Below are 13,545 nucleotides of genomic sequence, written 5' to 3' on the forward strand. Positions count from 1 at the left end.
AGTACATCAAAATAGTTCAGCTGGACTGCCATACAGAAACTACCACCATTCAAAATTGTACAGCATTATTATCTTGGTAGTGGCACACATTCAAAATTGTAAATACCATACGGAGATAGTTATTACAACTCAGGAACTCGAGTTCGCTCAACACTCCAGACTACATATAGTGTATATGATAGGAAAGCTTTCATGTATTGTTTATTTCACAAATATGACCTTAAAGAATTACAAAGATAGCATCCCAGTCATTTAGATGAAAATAGAAAACAGTTTGAGATAGCAAATCTTTCTGTAAAACTATCAAATCTTTTTGCCAATTGTATTTTTAAAATTTGCACTTTACAGGACAATGGCATCCCAATGCAGATAAATGCAAGATGTGAACATTCAGAACATTTATATTAATTTTAAAACTATGAAAATGAGAAAGTCACATTGTCATTTGGAAATGTAACTGCATTACAGTCATAACAAATGGAAGGTAAATGAGTAAAAGTAGAAGCTAGGGACACCAACTGTGGAAAGAGGAAAATGGAAGACTTCAGAATTGAAACTGAGATTCTCATCAAGTTGTTGGGACAGAGAAAGATTTAACAGTGTTTCTTAATTAAACCCCTTAAGAGTGATTTCCCCCGCTCTACACCAGATTTCGTTCCTTAGCTATTCACCGTGGCAGTGTGTGTGGCAACGTGTTTTTCAGATGCAGCACCTCCTTAAGCTAGGTCTTTGGACATATATATTCATAGCTAAAAATTGCAGCCTTAAAAGTGCGTTGTTGCCATATTGCAATTGAAGAATAGTTTTCATTTAGATCTGAACTCTACCCTCCCCAGAAGAACAGCTTACCCCAGGTATCTCCCTGTGCCCCAGGTGATACTAGTTTTAAGTGCATATTGGTGAAGTGACCTGATGAAGGACGCTAAACGTGATTCTGCATCTTTCACAAATTTGCTGGTGTCTGTCTCATATTTCATAAAAAACCCGACATCCTTTTCTGGTATATATTTAAAGGAAAAATGACCATGTCATAGGCACATAACCAATTCTATTTCCATCCCAGGTGTTGAAAAATGTATAGGTAACAATTAGGTTGTATTGTATTTATTAGCTGAGGGAATGTGTAGCTCCTTAGCTTTTAGCAACCTTTTCCTTTCTGTCTACATTCCAGCTTCCTAAACAGTTGTATCCGAGATATCTTAAACTTCTCTCTCAAATCTAAACCAATGGCTTCAAAAATAGCATTATCCTCTTGGCAGCTCATGTGGCCATTTCATCTCTGTTCTCTGGTTAAGGGTTGGAATTTTTCATATTGAAGAGTGTGCTCAGACTGTTCTCCCCAGTTATCCCAAGTAAGTATTTATTACTTTTAAGTTACAAAAACTGAAAGTCTTGCAGCACAAAGTTTTTTATTAGAATTTTGTTTTCTATTGTTCAGATAGTTTTACTGTTTGACTACACAGAGCACCACTTGCTTTTGATTCTGAATTGCAACACCACAGGGCCAACATAAAAGATGCAGTATTTTTGAACAGCATCTGCTCTTGAGTATCAATAAAAGCATGTAACACAAGCTGTAGGATTTCAACCAATTGTAATTGGCGAGGCCTTCTTTGCTTCATCTCTTGGTCATGAAACCCTCACTACCAAAAATTTCTTACTCCAACAGATGTCCAATTACACACTGTTCTCAGGCAGTCACACTGGCATTTACATTAGTAACAGAGCGCACGGCCTGCTTAAGGGTGCAAACAGCCATTATTGGAGAGTTTGCTTTTAACCCCTCTTACTGCATACTTTACTGTAACCATGTGAAAGTAAAACTACTCCTCTTACTTACTGGAAGGCTTTCTTTTTTGACTAAAGTTAATTGTGTCCTCTTCCCCTTTTCATCATCAAAGAAGATGAGGCCTTTAGATGTTGTAGTTCAACTGGTTAATTAAAAAATAACTTCACACACTTGTAATTTATAGAAGAAATATTCAAACAGAACTGAATAATGCACAACTTACCTTTGTCCTAAGACAGGCATTCTGCTCCTATGACTCATGGTATCACTCCAGTGCATGCCAGGACATTTCAGAACGGCAGAGAGTAGGGCAGTGCCAAATGACTACTTCAGATGATTGAGAATGGAAGAGGTAACATTAAGAAGTTGAGATTCCTGATGTGTGTTTGGCACTCTCTCTATATACACTGAACAAGGTATTTTTCCTTAGCGTTTCATCATTTTCATTTGAAGTGTATCTCCTACCCTACCAGTTACAAAATAAAAAGCAGAGGGTTTGTTTTTCATATATAAAGATGTTGACTAGTCCAATTGGATTAATCTTGCATGTATAGAAAAATTACCACTGAGGAAATAGTACAGGGATCTTCAAGATCTTCCCTCTTTCTGTGGGAGTTGTGCATAAATTACTCTTTAATGCATCCTGATATATGTAGTCATACTGAAATATTTGGAGTATAAATATTAAATGTACAAGGAAATACACTTAATATTTCTGTTCCTATAGCAGACCCACCCATGAAAACTGCTTTTAGAGTGAAGTATCATTCAAGAAACTTTTACCTTGTCAAAAATTATTGTAGCAAATCACCCTTCCAAATAAGGTAACAACATATCCACTTGTTTACAGGAAACAATTTTAAAACAATGATCTCTTCCTTAGGGAAAAATATCACCTATGACTCGAAATTACTTTTGTATCACTTAATGTGTCAGTTATTAAAATCCAGTTACTAGATTGAAGCAGTGCTCTAGCCAACAGGTTTTAACTGTAACAAATACATATCAGTTGTGATGCATGTGTTTGTGTCTCTCAAATGTTATTACATGAAAAGGATCAGAGATGGACATTACTCTGTTGATCCAAAACACAGAAGTGAAAGTGCTACTTCTAGTCCTAATTGCATTAAAAAAAACAACAAACCAACCCAAAAACCAAAACCAAACAAAACAAAAAACAAACCCAAAACAAAACTAATAGCAGTTCCTCAGTGCATGAATATTTGAATATTTTTTCCTTGTGCAAGTACTGGTCATCTAAAAACCCAAACCTGTATTCTTCCTGGTGGGTGTAAATCAAATCTACTTTAAAAAGTTCACAATGGGCTCTTCATGAATGCAAGTTTCCCACAAAACAGCATGCTGTTAAAAGTGTGCAACATGAAGGGAATGCCATCATGCTAGCTGAATGAGATTGGCAAAATATAGTCCTCTGTAAGGTAAGGCAGGGATTTTAATATGTAACGAAAGTCAAAACAAGTCCTTCTGCAGCACAAACTGTTGCAGCTGTCTGTCCAAGCACCCTTCCATTTATGTTCTCAGCATCCTGCAAAGTCCTCCAATTATGCCATGTATATAAAGGTGTTGATATCTGACTCATCTCTTCTGATATATTTGTGCTCTATAAGCCATTCAATTTGCTCTTTTATCATTTTCTTTTGTGGCAAGAACATGTTTTTCAATATTTCTACCAGTTCAGTCTGAAGCTGGGCATTAGTAATTTTCTTCCGCATCTTCATTATTTGGATGATAGCCTCCTGGTGGGGCACAAGAAGAAAAGAAAAAATTATTTTTAAATGCCTAGGTGAAGTGACAAAATGAACACAGCATTAATAGGAGGCTCCTGGTAAGGCAAGACAGCAAGGAAATCTGTACTTTTCCTCAGAAATATGCTGCATTTTTTAGCCTATATAGAACTGCTTTTACAAAGAAACTGATAAAGGAAAAGAATGAAGCACTGGCAAGATGCAAGAGATATACGGTAATTCCAGTCAAAGGAGCAGTTAAATCTTGTACCTAGAGTGTAAATTACTCACTAAAACCAAATGTTCACTCACTCCCTGAGCAGAAGTTGCAGTTTCCTAGGTGACTTGTGATATATCTATCTTGTGAACATCTCACTCATTTTGTAAGTACAACTAGGCATTAATCCTGCTGCTGCCGGAATGGTCAGATCATAAATTCATCAGATGGTACAATTCACAGTGTGCATGGCCTGCAGTCCAACCTGATAGAACAGGCCTGAAACTTGAAGGTAAAATGGGATTTTTGAGACTCCGTTGTAGGTAATGACCCCTGATGCCAGAAAAAATTCATTTTCTAAAATGTCTTTTCTAAAACTGTCAGTTCAAAAGATCTGACATGAGTAGCTGACTGAAAGACTATCAGCCACAGTGCAGGAAGCTCCAGTCTGTACAGCTAAGATGCAGTTTCAACTTCTCCTATAGGGAGAAGTCATAGGGCTGCTACTACAGCATGATCCCACCTTCAAGATTATTCTCTTCATACAGACCAAAGAGATATTAAGATCAACAATGCTGTTTATTCATGGTGGTGGCCTGTGCCAGTCAATTCTACCAATCTGCTGCTTTCACCCACCCCACACTTATGCCTTCACCACTTGCTTAATGTCTGCTTTGACCTCTTTGAAGATGATGACCTGGTACTTCAGAACAGAAGACTGATTAACTCCAAGTGCATGAGCACCCATGCAAAATCAGGTATCCACAAGGATCTGAAGTCATGTAACAGAAGTGACCTCCAATGGGATTCAAAGGCACCCATTTCATACATCACCATCCAGCTGTGGGCAGCATGTAATGATAATGCAACAAATTACAGTAATGATAATGCAACAGAAGAAATAGGGGAATTCTGTATTCCTCTGGCAGGTTACTTGCCTGGGTTCGCAATATTCTTAGCTGGACTATTCCTTCATTCTCCTCTTCCCGCATTCTCTCTGTAGTAAGTTGCAATCGACCAATCAAATTTATCTTGCCCCTTTTCTGAACTTTAGCGTTTTTTCTGGAAAAAGTTGTATTGCATGAAAGTGAGCAAAAAACCAAAAACCAAAACAAAATCCAAACCACTTTCAATTACAGAATTCCTGTTAAACTTAAATTACAGCAGCAAGTAGCATGACAGATACTTAGAGGTTATTAGCATTACACAGTGAGATAGCTGTGTGACAGATCAAAACTCAATGCTGATGTTTTAGCACAATGAAACCTAAATAATGCTAACAACCATTACAAATAAACCTAGCACCTGAAATAACAGAATTTCAGAAAAAATATATTTCAGTTTAATTATAGAAATGTGTATTTCTTTGGAGGAAGTTTTACAACAAAGTTTAGGAAATCTGACTAGTTAATATTCCATCAAAGAACTGTCTGGGACAAAACCCAGCTATTGCAACAAAGAAAGCTGATGGCATTCTTCAGTGGTCACCCATAAACTTTCTCTACAGCCTGTGTCTTCTTTCATGTCCTCTCATCATTTCCCAAAGCTCAGAATTGTGATGACAGGAATAAGCATTATTGCCCTGGGCAACAAACTAAGCCCCAGGAAAGCAGATTGGTCACTTATCTCTTTCTCCACAGATCCAGATGTCCAAGCTGCTGCTGAGAATGAGGCTCAGAATTTGGGATTCCTAGCAAGGAGCCGGTTCTTATCATAGTCATTGACAGTAGAGGCAGGCAGAAGCAAGTAAACCACACTGAACGTAGTATGTACCACTTAGACATTGTCTCTTTGTATTATCTTGTGCTTGAAGGATTTCAAAGCACCAGTAAAAGAGCACTGCAATTCTCACAGAAATAAAGACACTTCTCTCTGGTGAGAGCCACACCAAAAACCCTGGCTCTTGACAGAACACCATATTATTAAGCAGTCTCACTGCCTTTTTTTTAACTTATCACTCTGTTTCTGAAATTCTGTGTGTGTGCAGAAATCAATACAATCAGAGCACTAGCCTCTGATTACAGGCTGTCTTCCATGAAATTTTATGGATTTATTGCTAATTGGAACATAGCAAAGCCTCCAATTTTGCACTTCGTCCCTAAGTGTGTAAGACATTTAATTTCGTGGAAATTAGAATTATAAAAACATTTGTTTGAAGGAGTTGCTGCAGGCCATCTAGTCCAATCACATACTTGAAGCATGACTTTGACTTGCCAAAATAAGTGAGGGCAGGACAGCAAAGCATATGTCTAGGTTAATTTTGAAAACTTTCAAGAACAAAGGTTAAGTTAAAGTGAATTCCTTTAGTTATAAAACAGTACATTGTTATTTTACTTTTCAAACATCATCTTACATTAAACTGAACTCCTGGTTCACCGAGAAGAGGGTTCCTTCTGTAAAGTCTTTGGGAGAATTGACTTGAGGTTCATATAATAAAACCTGACGTTTCAGCTTTGGAAATGCTACAAGAGACTACAGAGAGAAAAGGAGGGGGAGAAAAAAATGAAAATAAAACACCAGACTTTCTAAATGTAAAACCACTACTTTCTACAACCATAATTCACTGCTATGCTAACTGTAGTGAGGGAACCATGCAGCCTTGTTTGGAACTAGCAAAATCAGAGAGGATATAGTTTACCAAATCTCCTTCTGAATCTGAAATGGGTTAGCGTAAACAGAATCATCCAAAGTAGTAAAATACACAAACACACGGCTTACACAAACTCACAAACACCACAGAAGTGGTGTTAAGTCTGACTTACATGATTTCTCTCTTTATTCATGAGCTAAATAATTAGAAGTCTGCTAAAGCAAACACAAGTTATTTTTAAGCAACATGTACCAGGTGTCACTAATTTCCCAGAATTAGACCAGACCCACTTGACAAAACACAGTCAAATTCTGTGCTTTTTGTATGGTCAAAAAATTGTTGCAGTTTCCAAAAGCTTGTGAAGTAAGACTGGGTAGGGAGAATATGTTAATGTAAAGGCTGTGTGTGCTCAGCAGCAGTGCAAGAAGCCAGCACTACAACTGATAAATTACCAAGAAAGATGTTCACATTTCAGTTTCAAACTTATCAGAGAGTGCTTTAAAAATATTAATCCGGTATTTCCGAGTTCAAAAACCAAGAAACAATCTGTTTCAAGAGAAAGGGATATACCCATAAAGTCCTCCTAAGTTCTGCATCAGGGAGTTCAGTTGCCAGTTTAAGATTTTCAAAGCTGATTTTCTCTCTGGGTCTTTGGTTCCACGCAAACAGCACAGCCAGCTGAAATGTTGTTACCTCCAAGTCATACTGGCCAACCTCATTCTTAAATGTTATCTGTGAAGAGAATGAAAATTTTACTTGTAAGCCTGTCTGGATCACAAGCTTTCTTACTGTTATAAATACACATAGAGTGCAGTCATTAAGACTGATACAATGAAAACTACACACTTACAATTCCATTGGACATGAGGTGGTGCCAGTGGAGTTTTCTACCACTGTGATTCTTTTTATAAAATTCTTCGACCTCTGGGATGAGATCTTCTAATTCCGTGGGCAGCGAGACAAACACTTTTTCAGAACTTCGGGACCAGGCACCAGCATTTAAAATTTTAATATTCACAGAGTCAGCTGTAAGATGATATTAGATTATATGAATCTCCAGGTATAACAGAGAGACAAACCAGAATGGCTTGGGATTTTTCCCTACTTTTAACACAGTTATGAAGGACTGAATTTTCAGAAAGTTGCAGAGTCTCTACACTAACATTACTTAAACATTACTTAAACATTAGTGCACTCTATGCAGCACCGGCTTTATGCCAGCAGCACTGACTGAAACCCATTTTTTTGGCTTGCTGCTGCAGAGCTCCTTGAACTCCAGTGCAGCTTTACAGCTGATGCTTATAAGCACTACTCAAGGGTTTTCAGCATGGCAGGTCCAATACTTTATGTTCATCAGCATCTCTCATCAGTGAAGCAATCTCAGAATGTGACTGAAGCTCTTCACAGTATGCACCCAGCTCTCCTGCTGGCAGATAAAGGAGGAGCACAGCATGGAGCACTTGAAGAATGATGAGGGCATAAAAGGAGGTAGTTCAGGCATTCACCCGGCTGATGCCAATTCAAGCCCCTGCTTGCAATTTGTCTACAAAGGAAGGGAATCTGCATCTACAAGACTGCTCACAAGCAAAACCCAAAACAACTTACAGAGTGATACAGCTCTAATATCAACTACAGGAGAAAGCAGAGTCTACAGACACTTCCAATCTAGGACCAACAATGCTATGGAGATGGTGTTCAACCTGCAGTTGACGTAATTTTTAACCTAAGATTTAACAGAGCTATTTTTTACTAAGAGGAATAAAAAGTAGCTAATAATTTGAAAACAATACCTGGTAAAGCAAGTTTATTATTTTTGTGCATTTCTTTGAAGGCCTGGTTCAAGTCTTCAGAGACTTTGATATCCTGGAACATTCTAGCCAGCTTGTTTACATAGTCTGCTGGCATTCCCACTTCCTAAACAAACAAACAGAACATTAAAAATTATATAGAAAACTATGAACAAAAAGCTTCATTTTTAAAATAATAAGCTTGAATAAATTAAGAGCACAAAGAAGTACACTGGTATCATCACTTTACAGTCATAATGAATCTGCAATGCAATACAAAGGGTTTTCTGCATGGATCGTAAGTAGTTGTCCCTTAAGGACATATGATGATTCTTTTTAAGAAATTCAAGTGTTGAAGAACATATGCATGCATTAAGGAATCCAAGAGTTTTCAGATTTGAAGGAATGTTTAAGGCACGCAAATAATATTCTAATCTACATGAAAAATCAAAATTAGAATGGATCTCAAATTATTTATGTAATTAAACAAGTACACCGCATTTTGCTTATGTGCATATAAAAGCAAGTTTTACTTTCACAAAGTATTGTGATAGAAGGGAAGTATAAGATGCCCTCAGTGGCCTGATATTAAAGATAAAACTCACCTAAGCAAGAAAGATATTTAAGTTCAAAAGTAAAATATTAATTAATCACAAGCATGAGGCACAACCAAAGAAAGACATGACGGTACTTACTCTGAGCCATTCCACCATATTTTCCTCAATTTCACTATCAGCTGATATATCTAATATCAGACGTCTTGTTAAGTGAGCTTTGTGATATCGCATGAAAACATCTTTATTCTGTACATATTTAAGTACCAAAAGCTGTCAAAAATAGAGTTGAAAATATTTATTTACACTGTCAACCAGACAAGTCTTTGAATGCTATCTAATGGCACTGTAGGCTATGACAAGGGAAAGGCTGCTTGACATTGCCTTAAGAGCCACTGTGCTAATACTATCGTAGGCATCAGCAATGAATGTTTCATAATATCACACCTTCAATTTCTTCATGTCACCCATCAAGAAATTCTCTTAAATCAAAAAAGACATTGACACTATTTATGTTAAAATCTCCTCTATTATTTTCTAGACAAACATTAGTTATTGTAATAAATTACAGTCTCATATAGGCATTAATTTAGTATACCAGTCTTGTGGACTGACACAGGAGACATGAAACACTAAATGATTTAAACACACACAATAACATTATAAACTTTTTTCTCTACTATTACACCTTGCATAACTGCTTTTGAAGATCAAGGCCTCAACCCACATAAGGCCATAAAACAAACAAATTCATTCTTCAGAATAACTGAAATAGAAAGCAGAAACATACCACTTCTTTAAGCTTTGCTTCAATTTCTTCAGAGGTTAGTTTTTTGCTTAGTGGTGTTTTTCTTAGCAACATGTCACAGTAATTAGCAAGAAGCTCAGGGCATTTGGATTCAGGCTGTGTTTTCAATCCAACACTAGATAAAAGAAGAACAGTATTTCTTCAAACCATACAGAATCCTGCTATTCTGGAGTAGTCACATTGTTAACAAAACCAATCACTCTCTCCTGATCCCCTTGGCAAGGATCCTGGTGTTGAATTTAGATTCTCATTAAACTAATGAAAAATTAGGGATAACACCCTTTCTTCTTGAAAGAATAAATACTGCCAACACTTTCAGACAGCTTCTACAGCTTATTTTAACTAATTACAATTTTAGAACTGTACCAATGAAGTATACAGGTAAAACTACAGTTTGAAACAACAAAATATTGCATGGAAAGAAGTATTCCAGTAAAGAATTAACAAATGCTACAGTGAAATATTTCACTCATCTTGTCAGTATGCTGTAACGAGGTCTCAAGAACAGCCCCCTGCACCACACTTCTCAGACTGCAAAATTCAACACATCTAACACATAGTAACAGGATAAAATTATTTCATCACAGCTATAAAGGATGGACTAACAGCTAAATTAAATGCAGACTGAAGCTGAACAAGATGCTACAGTAGACAGACTGTTGGTTCTTCAAAATTCATCAAGCAGAGGTCATGTTCCACCTGTGTCTAGACTGGTAAATAAAACCGAAAGGTAAGGACCAATCCCTATTCCTAGGGTCAGACGGCACCAATTTGACAACTACTCAAGGGCCCACAGCAAGCTCAGGAATCCATTTTTCTTGCTCATTGTTTTACTCCCTCATTGATTAGTATAGACAGTTCATGGAGCAGCTTGCAGGCTAATGTCTTCTGCCCTCCTAAAGACCATTTGAAGTACAAGCAGATCACAAGTATTTTGGCTATTAAAGAAGACTAAGCAAGAAAGTTTCATTTTGTTCAAACCAGGCTGCATATCTAGACAACTTCAAAGTGCTTGTGAAGAAGAATGCTGAACAGAAGACCATCACAATCACAGTGGTTTCTAAGAAACCACTAGGCCAGGTTCACTTTAGGAGTGAAACAATTTGAATGAGGTATCAACTGGGACAGTCTCAGAGAAAAGGAAACCATTAGAAGATACCTAAGAAACTCCTTTACCATACCTACATCTATGCAAAATATGGAAAGCAGTCTTTTGGGACAGCATTCCTCCAATAAATACATGGAGAAAGACTAATTCAGGCTTGCCATTATCCGAAACCAAACCCAGAATACAAACCAAGATGCTGGACAGGTATTTATAACCATCCACCCCTAACTAGAAACAATTGGAAAGGAAAGCTGTCAGCCCAGCTACAAAAGCTTTGTTTCCATAGTAAATCAGACAACAAACTATATATAAGCAATCCCAAGCAACTAAATATATACAAATTCCTACTCAAGTGGCACATCACATAGTAAATGTTAATTATCAATCAATTAACTGACTGCTACCTTCTCTTGGCTGAGTTAGCAGAGCAGGCACTGTAAGCATGGTCCTTCTTCTTGAGTCACGCAGGTCTGCCTAATCTACTGGAAGTTGTTTAAACTAACCTGGTTAATCCTGCACTGAAACAAAAATGCAACAGCTGGACAGGTCACACTCACAACTGGCACAAGAGGAAGTGGAAAACAGCTTGTGGATGGTTACACCTTAATCAGCCACAGTTATTCCCATGAAGATCACTGCCTCATTTTTCCCCAGGACCTTTGCTGAAGTTGCAACAGAGTTATACAGCTGAGGTTTTTGAAATTAATAATCCAGGAAGCCATTACAAACTTCAACTAACACACTGATCCATAGTATAAAAGAACAGATCCCCAAATACTACACATAAATTCAAGCTGAACCAGGCTGCTATTCACTGATCCGCTTCCACACGAAAAGAGTCTAATCGGAGATCAATAAGCAATCTGAAATTCCATAATGCAAAAAACTCAAAGCCCTTTTAAAGACAGCATTACTTTTTCAAGAGACACTTTAAAAACCATGATTCACATAAAGTTTAAATGGCTTACCCCTTTTGCTTCAATGGCAATTCAAGTTTAAATATTGTAGCATCATTCACAACTGCTTTGTATGCCTGAAAAATAATTAGATTATTGGTGCTTCACTCCATTTCTGTCTGATATGAATTGCAAAGATTTTATCTATTTTTACACTACTGTAACATGGAATTAATTCAAATTTTTTTATTAGCCCAAAGCTTGCAGATTTTATTTTCAATTTGCGAGTTCAGATTCTATGACTCAATTCCCCAATAGACTGTTGTCTTCCTCTTTTCCACTACCACAGTAGTTTCCTTTAAACAACAATTTAGGAAGGGATTACATGGACCAGGTTACACATCTGAAGTCATGAGACAAAGTAAATTCCAAACACAAGTTATTGCTGAATAGGACATTACGCTTCTCAATATAAAGGTCATCTTCTAATGCGCTCTACAACATTACAGAGCTGGATATATGCAACTTTATGCAGCACTACAACAGAAATTAAAAGCTCCTCAGCTGGTATTAATGTTTCATCAATATTTTAGTCTGCATATTTAATAGAGGAATAGCACCTTCTAAATTTAACAGTGAATGGGCACAAGGGTTTTGGAGACATCATAATATAAATTGCAACAATTCTTACAGTGAACAAAAGACCAGCAGAAACACATACCTTATCTCTGGCAGTAAGAAATCTTGGATCATCTTGAAAAGCTTCTTTAACCAACTTGCTAAACCGATTAAATAGCGTGAGCAATTGCTCTACATACTTCTCAGAATCCTAAAGAGGCAAAAATCAAATAAAAAAAAACAATGCTCCACAGAATTCAGTGTGAGCATACACGTAATTCCCTAATGTGTAAAAATGCTGTACCCTAAAATGCCTGCATACTGTGAATTTACATTTTACCTTTAGTCTCTGGATTGAAGAGCTCTACAGCATGTACACCTAAACACACTTTCAGGATAATATTTCCAATATACAACAACAAAAAAATAAAAAATCTGTAACTTTCAAATACTATACAGTAATGTTTTATTTTAAAGGATGTTTTCAAGGAGGAATAAAAGACGACACATGCCACATCCTAACTGCTGCAAACACCTAGGCCTCCTAGACCCAGAAGAAAAAAAGTGATAAAAAGCTGAAAAAATACTGTGGGGAAAAAACCCTTATAATTTCTACACTGAAGAGACACTTCTAGATGAAAAGCAAATTTCAAATTTCAACAGTAAGTTATAATTCTGGAAAAATTTATTACACTTTTAAAATTAAGATTCTAGCATAACTGTATTGTATAAGAATCCCATGCACCTAATTTATAACTTTTACCACAAATTAGATTAACTTTTTAAAGCCACAATTGAAAACATAATAAAAAGTTATCCTAAAGGCACTCAAAACTTCCAGTTGATCAAAATTTAAACACAAAATCTTAAAAATTATTTCCATTCCTGCATTTGTCCCACAAATAAAGAATATTTAACTTCTGCAAAGTTGTTTTCCTGTTGTTATTTTACTAAAACCCAATACACTTACAGTAGTAATAGTTTCAGCAGCTGCTACCATATCTGCAAGTCCAGCACTAACAATATGTTCTTCCAAATCCTTTAGCATAGGCTCTATGCCATTTGGAACTTTATCCATCAGTGAAAACATTAAATGCAACTCTGAAAGATAGAAATACTGATGAAGCCACCAGTCAAAGATCTGTATAAAACCCAAATATACTGCATTTATCCAAGGCATGTCTAAAGTGGAACATTAAGTATGTGGAGAACAGATAATCCAATAATCTGTACAATGAAAGATGTCTTGAGAACAGTTCTAACTCTGGTTCCACAAGAAGATTCTTTTGAAGGAAAAAAAAGGTATTTATTGCAATGTAATACTTGCTTATGCACACAGTATCTTATATAGTATGCTAATGTATATGTATCACAAGCTTGAATAAAACCCCCCTAAAACAATTTGGATTAAGTCCAGGTTCTGCCTTCAAATC

At 36.6% G+C, this 13,545-nt stretch overlaps 1 protein-coding gene across 4 annotated transcripts in view; it reads right to left on the reverse strand.

Moving 5' to 3' along the window:
• Positions 1-3,224: 3,224 nt before the first annotated feature.
• Positions 3,225-13,545, reverse strand: part of CUL5 (cullin 5) — a 28,614-nt gene continuing 18,293 nt past the window's right edge. For all 4 annotated transcript variants that reach the window (XM_086881944.1, XM_086881942.1, XM_086881941.1 and 1 more), the window contains 11 exons: positions 13,083-13,213; positions 12,216-12,323; positions 11,567-11,631; positions 9,473-9,605; positions 8,824-8,955; positions 8,132-8,255; positions 7,192-7,367; positions 6,912-7,073; positions 6,105-6,223; positions 4,690-4,813; positions 3,225-3,546 (listed from right to left, as the gene is read on the reverse strand). In XM_086881944.1, the coding sequence (XP_086738070.1) occupies positions 3,352-3,546; positions 4,690-4,813; positions 6,105-6,223; positions 6,912-7,073; positions 7,192-7,367; positions 8,132-8,255; positions 8,824-8,955; positions 9,473-9,605; positions 11,567-11,631; positions 12,216-12,323; positions 13,083-13,213 (1,469 nt within the window). In that variant the 3' untranslated portion in view covers positions 3,225-3,351. The remainder of the gene's footprint in view (positions 3,547-4,689; positions 4,814-6,104; positions 6,224-6,911; positions 7,074-7,191; positions 7,368-8,131; positions 8,256-8,823; positions 8,956-9,472; positions 9,606-11,566; positions 11,632-12,215; positions 12,324-13,082; positions 13,214-13,545) is intronic.

This window comes from Cyanistes caeruleus, chromosome 3 (assembly GCF_971803275.1).
Source record: "Cyanistes caeruleus chromosome 3, bCyaCae1.hap1.1, whole genome shotgun sequence".
Classification (NCBI taxonomy): domain Eukaryota; kingdom Metazoa; phylum Chordata; class Aves; order Passeriformes; family Paridae; genus Cyanistes; species Cyanistes caeruleus.